At 33.7% G+C, this 17,382-nt stretch overlaps 1 protein-coding gene across 1 annotated transcript in view; it reads right to left on the reverse strand.

The window, feature by feature from the left end:
- VPS35 (VPS35 retromer complex component) overlaps positions 1 to 17,382 on the reverse strand; it is a 38,856-nt gene that overhangs the window by 14,639 nt on the left and 6,835 nt on the right. Inside the window, exons 3-7 of the mRNA XM_074293294.1 lie at positions 6,164 to 6,260; positions 5,443 to 5,566; positions 2,248 to 2,430; positions 995 to 1,208; positions 526 to 609 (exon numbers count right to left, since the gene is read on the reverse strand). Of these exons, the coding sequence (XP_074149395.1) occupies positions 526 to 609; positions 995 to 1,208; positions 2,248 to 2,430; positions 5,443 to 5,566; positions 6,164 to 6,260 (702 nt within the window). The remainder of the gene's footprint in view (positions 1 to 525; positions 610 to 994; positions 1,209 to 2,247; positions 2,431 to 5,442; positions 5,567 to 6,163; positions 6,261 to 17,382) is intronic.

Consider the following 17,382-nt stretch of genomic DNA (forward strand, 5'->3'; position numbering starts at 1 on the left):
ATCCATCCATAAAAGGTTCATATTTAAACGTTACCTTTGGAATATCCACTAAACACAAGCACATAGGAAGCATGACATAGAGCTTTGGAATCAGAAAAATCTGTACTGTGTAACTTACTAACTAGCCAAGTCTTTTAATGTCCCTGGATCTGTTTCCTTACCTATAAAATGAACTAGTGAACCCTTTGACCTAAAAAAATCTCTTTTCAGTTCCAAATCTAGGATTTTATGAAATAAAAAGAGATCACACAAACCAAAATTCACCCCCATCTAAATGAGAAATTAGCAAAAGCTATAGACTTGGATACGAATCATTAATTCTCTACGCCAGCTGCTAAAAAAAAGAAAAATACAATATTAATCCAAATGCTTTTGAGGGAAAGAGACTTATACAAGCAAGTATATTTCATATTAAAAGGATTCCTTTAATACCAATGAAAATGAAAGAAAACAAAAATGGAACCTTTCTAAAACAGTATTTTTAAAAGTTAGCTAAGAAAACAAGATAGAAGATTAACATATTACCTGAATGATACATTCCATGAGATACTCTTGAGCCAAGGCATCCCTGCAATTCACAACTTGTTCCAAAATACCAGTCAAAACAATCTAACATAGAAAATAAGGAAAATGAAGACTACTTATTTTTCAGTTGTCTTTAGAATTTTGAAGTCCCAACTAATTATCCCCCAGTTATTGCATAATCCATAAAAACTGGCTAAGCCCACAAAAATTTATTTTAACAACGCTTCACATCTAGACTGTTTTCTTTAAGACTTACATGATATAAAACTTGCAATTACCTACAGTTAAAATACTTTATAAATGTGAGCATTAATTCAAACTAAACCCATTTAGAAATAGAACGAAAATGCTATTTCCATGTAGTAATTCGAAGCCATTTAAAAATCAATTTTTAAAAACATTTCTACCAAAAAATAAATATAGATTTCAAATGAAATAACTAGAAAATTAATAAAGAGCAACAAATAACCTGTTTGTATCGCTCCACGTTTACACCTTCCAACTGACTGAGGCGGACCAAATTTGTTCCCACTAGAATTCTAAGTTCCTGTCTTTCCCGTTCTCGTTTCTCTCTATCCCGGCTATGTCCTTGATGCTGCATTCGCACCCAGAGCTTGTTCATTTCTGCAAAGTTTAGTAGTACAAAATCCATAGAATCACTGATGTCGCCAGTTGTTTCTTCACTGAAATAAAAACCAATATTTGGTATATTTATAATTGAACAGTACCTAAAAATGGACCCAACCTCTCCCTTTGCTCATTTTTTTCTTTATTTATAAGCAAACTCTGGCTAGAAATTATAAAAATTGGTTTCAAAATCATTTGCTTCTGTTGTATTTTAAGGAGAAGAAAATGTAGAGATAATATACTTGCAGTGTAGGTATTCAAAAGGTGATTTTTTTTTTTTTGTCCATCTTTTCTACCACCCTGAAGTAATTTATGCTAATGAATATTACTTAAAGCTAACAAGTCTTAAGAAAACTTATGCCCATCACAGACCAGGTAAATTCTTATGCAAATTTATCTGTATGTCAATAGCAAGACTTAAAGTCCTTTGAAGAAAGACACAGCTTCCTATTCTTAATAACTCCCATAGTGGTTACTGCAGTACTCTATAAGTATTAGTTAGAAGATTTCAGTATAGGTCCACTTGCTGATGAAATTATTAAAATTCTATAGAACTAAATGTCAAATACAGAAAAAAAATGGTCAGACCTTACTTTTCACTCAAAAAAAAAAAATTAAGTCAATTTGCATAAAAAAGGTAGTAAGCCAGGTTTCCTAATTTTTACTCTAAATGAAAGTCTCTCTAGCCACAAGGGAATAGAGATGAGGAGAAAACTCTTTCATTGATGTGGTTCATTCTCAGTTATGTACTTCTTTCATATAATGGACATTCATATATAATTCACTCAACTAGGTAAAGACCACAATTCTAATCCCCAAGAAACTTGACCATCATCATTTCATGGATTATGACTCAAGTCCAATTGGATTTAAAGAAATTCTACCCTGAAAAATTGAGCACCCTTGAAAATGATAGGTCTCATCTATGTATGATGACACTAATAATTAAAGCTATTTTCTTTCTGAAGTAATCATGCCATTGATTTAACAATCATGCGAAATAAGAAGGGGTAAAAAATATTAAAGGAATACTCATTTGAAAAAACAAACATAAAAATAGCTATGTATGTGATTCAAACACAATTATCATCTTACTCTGTTGGCTCTCCTTCATCTGGCAAAATGTTTCTGGTACACTGAAGAAGGTAATTTCGAAGAAATAGACCTCTTAAGGGATGCTGTACACCACGGCACATCTCTACCAAATCTTTTAAAATATCTTTTCTGGACTGAGGAAATGACTTGACATAAACAACTCCCACTGTAATAAGTAGGTAGCTAGAAGAAATGAGAATAAATTTGATTAAAAATGAAAATATTAAAATAGAAATCTTTCCACTAAGATAAGTAAATGTACAGACCAGGAAAAAAATTCTAAGAGGCAAGTCTAGAAAGGAGAAATGCAATTAAGTCATCTAATAAAGCCTCTAGTCTCAAATGTCTAACAACACATTCATTCAGGTAATATGTAAATCTTCTATCTTGTTTTCTTAACAAACTTTTTAAAATAGTGTTTTAGGAAGGTTCCATTTTTGTTTTCTTTCATTTACATTAGTATTAAAGGAATTCTGGGAAAATTCAAAATACCTTTTGAATTAAAAGAAAATATAACCTGTAAAAGTTTTAGAAAGGAAAAAAAAATTACCAGTAACTACATCAAATTTTTAGAGGGCTTTAAATACTAATCAGAAAACTGGAGAAAAAAATTTTACATCCAATGTTTCTAATAAGGGCCAGATTTCTAAAATACAGAGAAAATTGACTAAATTTTTAAGAATACAAGCCATTCCCCAACTGATAAGTGATCAAAGTATATGAATAGACAGTTTTCAGATGAAGAAATTAAATGTATTTCTAGTCAAAAAAAAAAAATGCACTAAATCATTGATTAGAGAAATGCAAATTAAAGCAATTCTGAGATAGCACTTTACACCTCTCAGATTGTAGTCACCTTATTAATGAGACTAAGATGACAGGAAAAGATAACATTAAAAGTTGGAGGGGATATGGGAAAACTGGGGCACTTAATACATTGTTGGTAGAATTGTGAACTGATGTAACCATTCTGGAGAGCAATTCCAAACTATGCCCAAAGGCTATCAAATTGTGCATACTCTTTGATCCAGCAGTGTCTCTACTGGATCTGTATCCCAAAGAGATCATAAAAAGGGGGAAAGAACCTACATGTGCAAAAATTTTGTGGCAGCCCTTTTTGTAGTGGCAAGGAACTGGAAACTGAGTGGATGTCCATCAGTTGGAGAATAGCTGAATAAGTTATAGCATTTGAATGTAATGGAATATTATTGTTCTATGAGAAATGATGAACAGATTAATTTCAGAAAAACATGAAGAGATTCTAATAAGGGCCAGATTTCTAAAATACAGAGAAAATTGACTAAATTTTTAAGAATACAAGCCATTCCCCAACTGATAAGTGATCAAAGTATATGAATAGACAGTTTTCAGATGAAGAAATTAAATGTATTTCTAGTCAAAAAAAAAAAAAATGCACTAAATCATTGATTAGAGAAATGCAAATTAAAGCAATTCTGAGATAGCACTTTACACCTCTCAGATTGTAGTCACCTTATTAATGAGACTAAGATGACAGGAAAAGATAACATTAAAAGTTGGAGGGGATATGGGAAAACTGGGGCACTTAATACATTGTTGGTAGAATTGTGAACTGATGTAACCATTCTGGAGAGCAATTCCAAACTATGCCCAAAGGCTATCAAATTGTGCATACTCTTTGATCCAGCAGTGTCTCTACTGGATCTGTATCCCAAAGAGATCATAAAAAGGGGGAAAGAACCTACATGTGCAAAAATTTTGTGGCAGCCCTTTTTGTAGTGGCAAGGAACTGGAAACTGAGTGGATATCCATCAGTTGGAGAATAGCTGAATAAGTTATAGCATTTGAATGTAATGGAATATTATTGTTCTATGAGAAATGATGAACAGATTAATTTCAGAAAAACATGAAGAGACTTATATGAACTGATACCGAATGAAGTAAGCAGAACCAAAAGAGAACCTTGTACACATTAACAAGATTGTGTGATGATGAACTGTAATGGACTTGGCTCTTTTTAACAATAAAGGGAATCAAATCAATTGCAATAGGCTTTTGATACAAAGAGCCATCCACATACAGAAAGAGGACTATAGAGATCGAATATAGATTACAACATAGTATTTTCACCTTTGTCGTTGTTTGCTTGTTTTTTTCTTTCTCATGATTTTTTCTCTTTTGATCTGATTTTTCTTGTACTGCATATGTGGAAATATATTTAGAAGGACTGTCTTGGGAGTGGGGAGGCAGAAAATTTTGGAATACAAGGTTTTTCAAGGATGAATGTTGAAAACTATCTTTCCATATATTTTGAAAAATTAAAAGCTATTATTATTTTTAACATGCTAGAATAATTTTGTATTTCACCCTACTGGAGCTACTGAAGATTCTTGGGCAAAGGAATGATGTGGTCAGATGTATACAACAGGAATACTAATTTAGCAGTTGTGTGGACAACCGATATTAGGGGTGAATAGATAGATTGGAGCAGAAGGCTCAAATCAAGGGACTATTGCAGGTGACAGGTGATAAAGGCGAGAATTGTTGCTATTTGGAGAGGAGGGGAAAATGTAAGAGATGTCAATGTAGAATCAACAAGATTCAGGGGAAAGGAATGAAGTGAGGACTCAAGGAAGACTCTCAGGTTTTGAACATAGGTGTTTAGAAGTATGATGGTACACACATCAGAAAAAGTGAAGTCTGAAAGCAGGGTTCATTTTGAGGAATCACAGGAACATAGACTTAGAACCTTGGAGGTCATCTAATCAAAGTTCCTCATTTTACAGATGTGGAATATGGAGACTCCAGAAAGATTACATGATCTGCCCAAGGTCACAAAGTGTTGACAGTACTATTGACTCAAAATCCAATATTCTGAACTATAATGTGAGAAATAACACTAAGCTGTTACAATGCAAGTCATGTTTCTAAATAAAGGAATAAACATTGACATTAAATCTCTTAACAACTGTTTAAACTACTTATAATCTTCAATAAAATAAAATGCAAACTTAACTATTCTGAAAACTTGAGAAAAAAAAACTGAACTTAATCTTGTAGTAGATTCCTATTTAGGTACTGGGAAGAAATAAGAAATAAATTAATAATTTTAGATTGGCAATGTGGTACTTTAGAAAGGAATGTTACAGTGAAGTTCTGTAGGTGGGAGGAAATATTTGTTAACATTTAAACTTCTTTGGTTTCTTTTTTACTTACAGTCTTGGGATAATATTTCCAGCGTACTGTACAAGTTCATAAAGATCTGCTACTTTCCTTCCTTTGGCAAATTCATCTGTCAAGTAGACCTCCAAATAGTGCAGTTCATCAGAAATAGCCATATCTTTCAATTTAAGATTAAGGATTACAAAGATATTTAGTCCAATCTAAGCATCACTTTATACTAATCTTATTAACATTCAACTTTAGAAGATAAAATTTTCAGTATAGAGACTCTTAATTTTATTAGGTCTTCTTTTCTTAAAAGTAAACTAGTTGTTCCCTAAAGGCATTTGGCCTGCCCCCTAAAATTAATCCAAGCTGTAAAATGATAGCTAATTATAGACCAATGCTGACAGAATCAGGCAAGACTATGAAGTTAAAAAATAAATAAATAAGATTTATAGGTCAAAATTGTGATATTTGAGAGGGAGAAGGAAGTAACAGCAACCTATTGGGTTGTTATTTGACAATTTAACATTATTCAGTCCCATTTATGTCAGATCTGAAATGTATAAGATTAACATTAATAGATTAACATTAACCTACTCTCTAGAGGATTATAAATATAAAAAGTTACTACTAGACGAAGCTTTGCTTGTCTCCATTTAGCATATCTTATTGGATAAAGACATAATTGAAAGGTAATGGTTAACAAAAGATGGTTATTTAAAAAGAATTGTGATCATACATATTTATCTAACAAGTTTTCAAAAGATACAAAGTTCATAGTAGCTCTTTGGTGATAACATAGAAGTTCGAAGTTCACCAAGCATGTTAGAGGCATGCTTCAGAGCATCCATAAGCTTGTTTTTGTCCTAAATAAAAGAGAAAAACAAGAAAAAGAGCTGTTAAAAACAATTACTTTCATAATGGCTCTGATTTTGTTACAAAGATTTGCAAGTTTTTAAGCAATATCCTAAGAATTGTCCTAAGAAACAACAAATATTTCAGAGAAATAGAGTAATATTTAAGTGAATTAATGCAAAGCAAATAGTCTTGAGAAAGCAAAATGAATCTAGACATAATCTTTCAAAAAATTATCAAGGAAAAGTGTCCTGATGTCCCAGAACTAAAGAGTAAAATAGAAATTGAAAGACTCTTTACCTCTTGCGAGAGATCCCAAGAGGAAAACTCCCAGGAATATTCTAGCCAAATTTCAATACTCCCAGGTCAAGGAGAAAATATTGCAAGCATTCAGAAAGATATAATTATAGTGGAGCCACCCTCAAAATACACAATATTTAGCAGCTTTTACATTAAAGAATTGGAGGGACTAGAATATAATATTTCAGAGCAGTGGAGCCTAGAATTACAAGCAAGAATAACTTATCCAGCAAAACTGATATAATCCTTCAGGGGAAAAGGTGAACATTCAATGAAATAAACTTCTAACCATTTGGGATAAAAAGACCTGAGCTGTATAAAGAATTTGATTTTCAAATACAGCATTCAGGAGAAGTATTAAAAAGTAAACAGGAAAGGGAAATCATAAGGAACCTAACAAGGTTCATCTATTTACATTCCTACATGGGAAGATGATATTTGTAACTCATAAGAACTTTCTCATTACTAGGAAAATTAGAAGGAGTATGTGTAGACAGAGGTTACAGGTATGAGTTGAATATAAAGGGATAATATAAAAAAATTTAAAGGATAAGGGAGAAATATACTGGTAGAAAGGGAAAGAAAGGTGGAATAGTATAAATTATCTGCCATAAAAGATGCAAGAAAAAAGCTTTTACAATGGAAGGGAAGAGAAGAAAAAGGAGAGTGAATGAATCTTATTCTCAACACATACACACACACACCCACACACTCACACACACACTCTCTCTCTCTCACAATATGGATACAGAAATCTATCTTACTCTATAGGAAAAAAGGAAAGAATGAGGCAAGGGTGACAGAAAAGAGGGTATACTGGGGGAGGGACTTGTCAGAAGCAAAACACGAGGAGGGACAAGGTGAAAGAAAAGATAACAGAATAAAGGGGGAAAATACAGTTAGTAATTATGAAAAAAATTTTAAAGCAAGTTTCTCTGATCAAGGCCAAATTTCTCAAGTTCTCTACATGGAATTGAGCCAAATTTTTTTTTTTTTTTTTTTTTACAAAAAATTATAAGAGCCATTCCCCAAATGAAAAATGATTGAAAGGTGTGAATTATGCCCAAAAGGCTATAAAATTATGCATATCCTTTGACCTAACAATACCACTACTAAACAGGAATCCTCCCCCTCCCCCCAAAAAAGGTAAAGAATATATATATGTACAAAAATATTTATACCGGCTCTTTTCTCAGGGCAAAGAATTGAAAACTGAGAGGATGAACATCAATTGAGGAATGGCTGAATAAATTTTAGTATGTGATTATGATGGAATATTATTGTTCTATAAGAAAAAAATGAGCAGAATGCTACCAAAAAAACCTGCAAAGTCTTCTATAAGCTCTCAAATAAAATGAAATGTACTGTGTACACAGTAATAGCAAAGTTGTGGGATGATCAGCTTTGAATGATTTTGATGTTCTCATCAATACAACATCTAATACTATTCTGAGAGACTTGAGACAAAAAATGCTATCCATACCCAGAAAAAGAACTGATACAGGCTAAAGTATACTAAAAAAAAAAAAAAAAAAAAAAAAAAAAAACTTTATTTTTCTTGATGGTTTTTGTTTTTTTTTGTTGTTGTTTTTGGAGGGGGGGAGGGAGAATCTCTTTTCACTTGCAACGAAACTTTTATGGAAATGTTTTGCATAATTTCACATGTGGCTTTTCAATTGGGAGGAGGGGAAGAGAGAGAATCCATAATTCAAAGTTTTAAAAACAAATGCAAAAAAATTGTTTTATATAAAATTGGGGAAATAATTAAAATGTGGTGAAATGGGAGGAAAGCAGAATGATAAATATCAAATATCTTGGAATGAAATTAAGAGATATAATTAAAAACTTCACAAAAAATAAATGAAAAATATAAATATATAATATATGAATGTTATATATAATATGTAAATTTAGGAAACAAATATATAATTTTTTTAAAAAAATAAAATAAAACAACATAAATAAAAATTTTACTCAAATTTTACCCAAAGCCTAAAAGTGATTGCAGAAAACAAATGATGAAAAACACCCCTCTCTCTCTCTCTCTCTCTCTCTCTCTCTCTCTCTCTCTCTCTCTCTCTCTCTGGAGAGAGACAAAAGAAAAGACTAAGGATATATTAAGTATAAAGAGAAAATTAAGATTTTAAATGGCATTTACAGATAAATATGGTCATAGTACTATTTAGTTTGACTTCACTGGTTTTCTTTATTACAATAGGGGAATGACTTACAAAAGAAAACAAAAACATCAATATTTTTTCAAAGTGAATTTAAAAAGTGGACCATTATGTTTCTTCTTCATTTACATTGCTTCTACTTCCTCATTACCCATTCTCCAATCCCTTGCAATTTAGTTTCTGTCCCACAATTCAAATGAAAACAGCTTCTTCCAAAGTCACTAAATGGCTTTCCTCATTCTTAACCTCTCTGCAACATTTGATCATAACCCTCCAACATTATGTTCTCTTCTATCTCAGCCTCTAATACATTCTCATGGTGCTTTAACTTTCTCTGACTATACATTCTACCTCCTTTGCTGGCTCATTTCCACCCAACTTTTAAAAAATACTATTTTCCAAGAGTTAATTCTTATTCTCCTTTATCCTTCCCTATAATTTTTTCCATGGACCTAATCAATTTGTTCAGAATAGCAAGCATTTATATAATACTTGCAAAGCACACTACTCTTATTTAGTCCTCATAACAATCCTGTGAAGTTATATTATTACCCCCAATTTACAGATGAAGAAACTGAGACTGGGAGGTATTAACTAACTTGCCCAAGGTTACATAGTTAACAAATGTCTTGAAGCAGAATATGAATTCAAGTTTTCCTGAGTCTAAGTCTTGTGCTCTTACCCTCTGTGTCATCTAGATATACTATACCTTCATTCCCATGTCTTTAATCATTCCTTTATTTCTTCACCTAATAGATCATGAATGCACCAGCTCTATGCTTCCAACTACCTGACTGATAAGTATTTCTATCTAAAGACTGATGTCTTAAGCAAATTCATCTTTCCCTCCAAAAAACCCAGAAAACTTCTGTATCTCCTTTTACCTTTGTTACTTCTCTTGATGAAGTTACCATGGAACCATTTACTCAGGATCATAACCTCAGAGTCAGCATTGATTGTTCCTTTTCTCTCACTCAGCAATTAACACATCTATTTTCAAGTCCTAGTGTTTCTACTTTCTGCCATATTTCTTATATCTGATTTCTCTTCTCTACACTACACTATTTCTATAACTACACATTCTACTTTGGGCCCTCATCTTTTCTTGACCATGATTACTTTATTAGTCTCTAAATAAGTCTTTCTGCCTCCATCTGCTTCCATTCTGTCATGGTCATCCATTTATACTGGTATCCAAAATCCAATTCATGTACAAAACATCATCTTCGTAAAGTAAATGGTCCTCTTCAAGAACAAAGGACAAATAACAACAAGCCAGTGAGATCAAGTTACTCTTATGTTCAAATATCTTCAGTGGTTCTCTACTGCTTACCAAATAAAATATAAATTCTTGAATTATACTAGAACATTTTCAACCTACCATATAAATTTATCTCCATAACTTCACCTTCACATGTTTATCTTTTCACTCAAACTGATCTTATGGTCTGACTCAGGTTTTTGTCCTGCCATCATCTCATCTTGTAAACAACATTGTAGGATTCTGGTTTTTAATCCACTCTGCTCTTTGCTTCTGCTTTATGGGAAAGTTCATGTTATTCACATTCACAGTTATGATTACCATCTGTATATTTCCCTCCATCCTATTTTCTCTCCTATATATACTTTTGTTCTCTCTTTCCACCCAGTCCCTCCTTAATAGTGTTCTGTTTCTAATCCATCCCACTCTCAATCTGCTCTCCCTTCAATAAGCCCTCCTCTTTTCTATTACCTTTTTCTCCTAAAGTTTCTGCCCTTCCTTCTATCCTCCCTTTTTTCTTCCTTTCTCCTTGTACTTCCTTATAGGATAAGATAAATTTGTATACCCAAATAAGTGAATGCTATCCCCTCTTTGAGGAAAAACTGACAAGATTAAACTTCAGACAATTCTCATCCTTCTCCTTCCTTTCCTTCTATTATAATAGGTCTTTTGTGTCTCTTCATGTGACCTAATTTATCCCATTTTACTTCCCCTTTCCTCTTCCCTCAGCACAATATTTTCCATTCCTTATTGTCTTTTTATCATCACAGAGTCAATTCATACCTACACACTCTGTCCACATATGCCCCCTCTAACTGCCACAATAAAAGAATACAGTTCTCAAAAATTACAAGTATCATTTTCCTACCTAGGGATATAAACAGTTTAGCCTTTAAATAATGTGGGTTTTTTCCCTGTTTATCTTTCTATGCTTCTTCTGAGTTCTGTATTTGAAAATCAAACTTTTAATTTAGTTCTGGTTTTTTCAAGAGAAATGATTTGAAGCCTCGTACTTCACTGAAAATTTATCTCTTTTCCTGAAAGATAATGCTCAGTCTCACTGGGTAGTTGATTCTTAGTTGTAATACCATGTTCTCTGCCTTCCAGAATATAGTATTCCAGGCCCGCCTTTCCTTTATTACAGAAGCTGCCAGATCCTTGGTAATCCTGAATGTTGATCCTTGATACTTGATTTTTTTTTTTTTCTGGCAGCTTGTAGTATTTTTTCCTTGAAATTATAGTTCTGGAGTTTTGCAACAATGTTTTATGGGTTTTCCTTGTGGGATTTCTTTTTGGAAGTGATCAATGGATTCTCTTTCAATGACTATTTTATCCTCTGGTTCTAATATACTAAGGCATGTTCCTTGATCTCTTGAAGAATGCTATCTAGGTTATTGTTTTGGTCAGGTAAATCAAGAATTTTTTTTTCTTTAAAAAAAACCCTATTTAGGGTGTTTTTGTTTATTTTTATTTTATGAAAGCTTTTTATTTACAAAACATATGCATGGGTAATTGTTTAACACTGACCCTTCCAAAATCTTTTATTCCAAAATTTTCCCTCCTTCCCCCCACTCTCTCTCCTAGCTGGCAGGTAGTTCAATACATATTGAATGTTAAAATATATGCCAAATCCAAAATATGTATACATATTTATACAGTTATTTTGCTGCACAAGAAAAATCAGATCAAGAAGGAAGGAAAAAAAAACAAAATGTGAGCAAACAACAACAGAGAGAGTGAGAATGCTATGTTGTGGTCCACACTCATTTCCCATAGTCCTCTCTTGGATGTACATGGCTCTCTTCATCACTGAACAAGTGGCACTGGTTTAAATCTCATTGTTGAAGAGAGCCACATCCATCAGATTTGATCATTATATATAATCTCCTGGTTCTGCCTATTTCACTTAGCTTCAGTTCATAAAAGTCTCTCCAGGTCTCTCTGAAATCATCCTGGTTAGACTAAGAATTTTTAAATTGTTTCTCCTGGATCTATTTTCCAAAAGGAATTTAAATTTTCTTCAATTTTTTCATTCTTTTTAGATTTGTTTGACTAATTTTTGATTCTTATAGAGTCAGTAGCTTCCTTTTACCCCATTTTAGTTTTTAATGTGATTTTTTTCAGTTAGCTTTTGCATCTTTTTTTTCATTTGATTAATTACACTTTTCTAGGTGTTGTTTTCTTCAGTGGATTTTTTTTTTTTAAACATTTGGCCCATTTTTTTTTAAAAGGATTGATTTGTTTAATGGAGGGTTTTTTTTTTTGTTTGTTTTTTTTTTTTGCATTTAACTATGTGTACTTTTTAAAGAATTGTTTTCCTTTTCCACACTGTTGACTCTCTCTTGCATACCTCATTTCTTTTCCCAACTTTTCTTCTACTTCTCTAATATGCCTTTTAAAGTCTTTTTTTCAAGCACTTTCAAGAAGCCTCTTTGGGATTGAGACCAATTCATGTTATCTTTTGAGATTTCCCATGTGGGCATTTTGTTTTTGTCTGAGCTGGTGTTTTGGTTTTCCATTTCATCACAGTAGCTTTCTATGGTTAAGATTCTTTTCTATTTCTTGCTCATTTTCTTTCTTTTTTCCCATTTTTGACGGTTAAGGTTGAGTTCTGCTCCTAAGGCCCAGCGAACACTATACCAAGCTTCTTATGCCTCTCTTGGGCTTGGCTTTGATCACAGGGCCCCTTGTGTTTGGTGTCTTGATCACAGCAGAGGGTAGCTCTAGCTTCTCTCTCCAGCCAACAACTTGGTTTCTCAGGCTGTTAATTTCTCAGCCTTCTGTGCTGAGACTGGAAGACTGCCCCACTACTCTGCATTGCAGCTGAGCTGCTATGATTAAGACCCTCTCATTAGGGTCTTAATCTCTTACTGGCTTTCCCATACACTATCTGAGCTGGGCTGAATTATGCCTTGCTCCCCAGTGAAACTAATCTTTCCTGAAGTCCTTCCAATCTATCTTGAGCTGGAGAGTGATTTCATTCCATCAGACTCTGTTCAGAGGCTTGGTTTCATGTAGTATTTGAGGGAAACTGGGAAAACTTCAACAACTTCCTGGCTTCACTGTCATCTTGGTTCTAGCCCTGGAACTTGTGGATTTGCTTTCTCTCATCATTATGCATTTACTCATACTGTTAATTATCTTTTCTCACATCAGATTTATCATGCATACTGTGACCTCTCATTTGTAGTTATCATGCTCTCCCTTATTTCCCAATCATTGGTATATATGGGTATATGTATTTTATACACATATAGTCATATGCATATATAAATACGGATAAACATATCTTCTCACATTCCCTCTGTCCATCTCATCCCATTAGAGCAAAGATTTTAGCATAGTTGTCTTTGTATACCCAGTACCTAAATATGTGGTTTTGGATGTAGGTATATAAATAAATGTTTATGGAACGGAATTTTTCAAGCCATATATAGCACAGCCAACTAAAAAGCACAACCCTGCTAATTTTGGCAAATTCTAATAGGGGAGGGGAAACTAAGGCATATGTTCTCATTCCCTACCCCCAATTTTTAAATAAAGAATTAAGTTTATTCAATGCAAAGCTATTTACTGTATAGTCATGTCAATAAGTATTTTATTAAGAACCTACTATGTGCCAGTCACTGCTCTAAGTGCTCAAAGAAAGCTCTCCTACCATCCACTCCAACTCTCTCTCTAAAAATACTTCCTGCTGTTGGGGAGCTAGCCAACAGTCTAATGGTCGAAAATCTCACCAAAGAAACAAAGGAGAGAACAATTGAATAGGAATGTAAATACATAGAAATTAAGGATAATTTGGAAGAAAAGAAGTAAAGCATAATAACCTTAAAAGAATTTTCTTCACTCAAGCAAAACATATTGAGACAGGATGTAGAGACAACAGAAGAAAACAAATCAAAAAATCTATATACCATAATGTATCACACACACACAAGTGCCAATAAAGGAATATACAAATATCTCTGCAGAAAAAAAAAATCCAAAACACAGTGGTAAAATTTTACAATTCCACTGGAAAAAAAAAAAAAAAAAGAAAAACAATAAATTCTGCAAGCACCCAGGAAAAGATCTGCAAGTACAAAAGAGAGGAATTTCTAACCATATAATCTGCACCTACCAGAAAACACAAGAGGGAACGAAATTTTAAAATGAGCTCAAAATGTAGCCTACTGTGACCTTCCTCTAAATCTGAACTTATCCATCAATCAAAAAAAGATGAACCTTCAATTGGAGGGGAGGGAGAGGGAGGGAGGGAAGTAGACATCCAAAGCAGTCTTAGAAAGAAAACCAGATCTAAAGAAATTCTTTGTTTCTCAAACATCTCAAAAGACAAAAATATATGAAAGGCAATTGAATGTAGCAAGAAAAGATGACAAAATAACAACAGATAAACCATTAGAAAACTTCTTTCCAAACAAGGGTAATAGCAGAAGTCAAATAGAAGTAATGGTGGAGAAACAGGCCTGAAATATAACATACTAAACCTCATGACACATACAAATGAATCAATGTTTCTTTTTTTCTTTTTTTTGGTGTTAAAGTAGTTTAAAAACCCAAACAAACCCAACAACATTGATTCATTTGTGTAAACATAAGTGAAGAATAAAAATGCCTTTTAAGTGTATTCAACAGCAACAACAACAACAAAAAAAAACATACCACATGATTCATAAAGAGCTAAAATACTTAGTACTGGGAAAGACAGATTAATACCCAAAATTTGAAATTGATTGTATTTTTTCTTCAAAGACCAATATAATGTGAAGAATGTGTATATTCTACAATCCTTTTTCTATACATTTGCCCGTACCACCAATGACTGTTTCAAGTTGTAACTTTCTAGAGATAGTGTCATGCCTGTTTAAATTGTGCTACATGGTGCTTTTTGAAAGTGAGCATTTAAAATACAAACTGTCTTTGGCTCCTGCCTTTGGGCATAAAAGTAACAGAATAGAAGTATGACATGCAGTAGATTTTTTCCAGACTGGCTAGTGCGTTGATTTATTTTGCTTAATTATTTTTATTAATTACTTAGGGGAAAAGGAATGTGTTAAGAGTAAAAGGCAGATCTCAAGGGCAGAGTATAAGAGGCACTCGGAGGCTTATACGCGAAGGCTCAATTTTATAAACAACTTTCTATAGATGTTCAACATTCTGTGATTAGTGAGACTCCTGTTAAAGAATCAAATATTTTTACTGATGCCACTAAGGATCATCGACCAAGATTTTATATACCTTCTACCAACACTTTACAAGTGTTGTCTACTCAATATGATTCCATTCAAAAGAATGAACTTTATGCCATTTTATTTTTCTTGCAACATGTAACACCTCTTTTTAATTTAATCACAGATAGTCAATATGCGTGCCTTATGATAAAAAATTTGCCTAATTCTATCATTAATTTCCGCCAATCTACTATTGCTCAATTATTTTACCAAACACAACAAACATTATTTTCTTTGAAATCATCTATATACATCATGCATTTACATTCACATACAGATGGTAAAGGTCCAATATTTGAAGGTAACAAAATAGCCAACGATGCACTGTACAACTGTAATATACTCAGTGAAGTACAGGCCACTCAAATAACACATGATAATCTTCATTTGTCAGCTAGATCTTTAAGGAGACTCTATGGTATCTCCAAACAACAAGCACCAGAGATAGTCAAAAGATGTTTGAAGTGTATTCCCTTTGCCCCACATAAACCTGATCCAACTCATAATCCAAGAGGTGACCGACCCAATGATATTTGGCAAATGGATGTTACACATTAGAAAACTCAGTACATCCATGTAATTATTGATACTCATTCAAAATTCTTATTAGCTACTCTTCAACCTGAAGAAACCTTAAAACATATTTTGGCACATTTGTATCATTGTTTTGCAGTAATTGGGGACCCCAACAAATAAAAACAGATAACGGTCCTTCTTATACTTCTAAAGATTTTCAGTTTTTCTGCTGTGAATATAACATTTCTCATGTGACAGGTATTCCATACAATCCTAATGGTCAAGCCATTGTTGAACATGACAATAGGTTCCTTAAAACGCTCCTTGTTAAACAAGAAAGGGAAGGGTTGTGGGGAAGGCCAAAAGGGCGCCTTACTCAGAGTGCACTGAATAAAACAGTGTTCATATATAATTACATGCAATTTGTGGATGATGATTTAACCCCTACAATTCGATTTTGGCACACTTATGAGAAATGATGGCCTACACACTTACAGAAAGATAAATATGAAGATCAGTATAAAGGGGTAAAAAAGTTCTATGGAAGAGAGAAGAAGGAACATGGGCAGATCCAGGGACGGTTAGGATTTGGGGTCCGGGGTATGCTCTTGTCCTTGCAGATGGTACTAGAGAGGAACAATGGGTGCCAGCCAGGAGAATCAGGGCAGTGGGAGGAGATGCAGAAAAGGAAGAGAAGGAGGTGGAGGAGACGCAGAGGCAAGAGAAGTAGAGCATTGTAAAGAAAGAATAATGGGAATATGGCGCAACTGCTGCTTGCATTTACACTTCTTGAGCTGAGTTCAAAGGCTCCAGGAACAGTTGGGGTTCTGACACGTAACTGGACAGTGCTAACAAATGCTCAAGATGTTGATGCTGATCAAGAAGGGCACTGGACATGGGCTGTAACTCCTCATCCTCCAGTATTACATCTTGTAGGATAGGGGGAACTTACTCCACATTTTGGGGTGATGGATAATGCGTCTCAGCTCCTGGAAGGCCCTCTGTTGCTTGCCATTAGCATTCGAGGAACTATCGTATCTAATTATTCTTTCATTGTAACTATTTCTCCGATTTGTATAACCACAGGGAAAGGGGATGAATTCTGTATAGCTTTGAAACCTCAAAACTTTTCTTCAGGTCTCCATATGGTACATGATTTTAAATATCCCAAGAGACTTAATATATCATCCCACATGGGTTGAATTGTACAGGCACACCCTATAGACAAAACATCAGTGAATTCCATAAGGGGTTTAATGCCACCAAGTGCCCTACCACATTGCCCTCAGCGGAGGCCTGATACTTGGCTCCTCAATAGGCCTTGTTCTACAGGAGTCCCTATGTGTCATTTGGGAACACCTATTAGACTAATATTTTGGGGTTATATACCAAGAAATATTACATATGTACAGGCTCCAGTGCCTGCTCCCTATGCTAAACCTTGGGGTGTGCCTCATTATGATTTGTGGAAATTAGGGATGGCTTTAGGGAGTACTGATGCCTCTACTACAATTTGCAGATGTCCACACAAAAGACCCCCTACGCTTGTAATGATTATCCATATACCACCTGGATAGCAGTGTTTGAACATAGTCTTAATTATGCCAAAGATCATTATTGACACCTACTATTTTCATATTAATACTTA

The sequence above is a fragment of the Sminthopsis crassicaudata genome, chromosome 2 (assembly GCF_048593235.1).
Source record: "Sminthopsis crassicaudata isolate SCR6 chromosome 2, ASM4859323v1, whole genome shotgun sequence".
NCBI classification, from domain to species: Eukaryota; Metazoa; Chordata; class Mammalia; order Dasyuromorphia; family Dasyuridae; genus Sminthopsis; species Sminthopsis crassicaudata.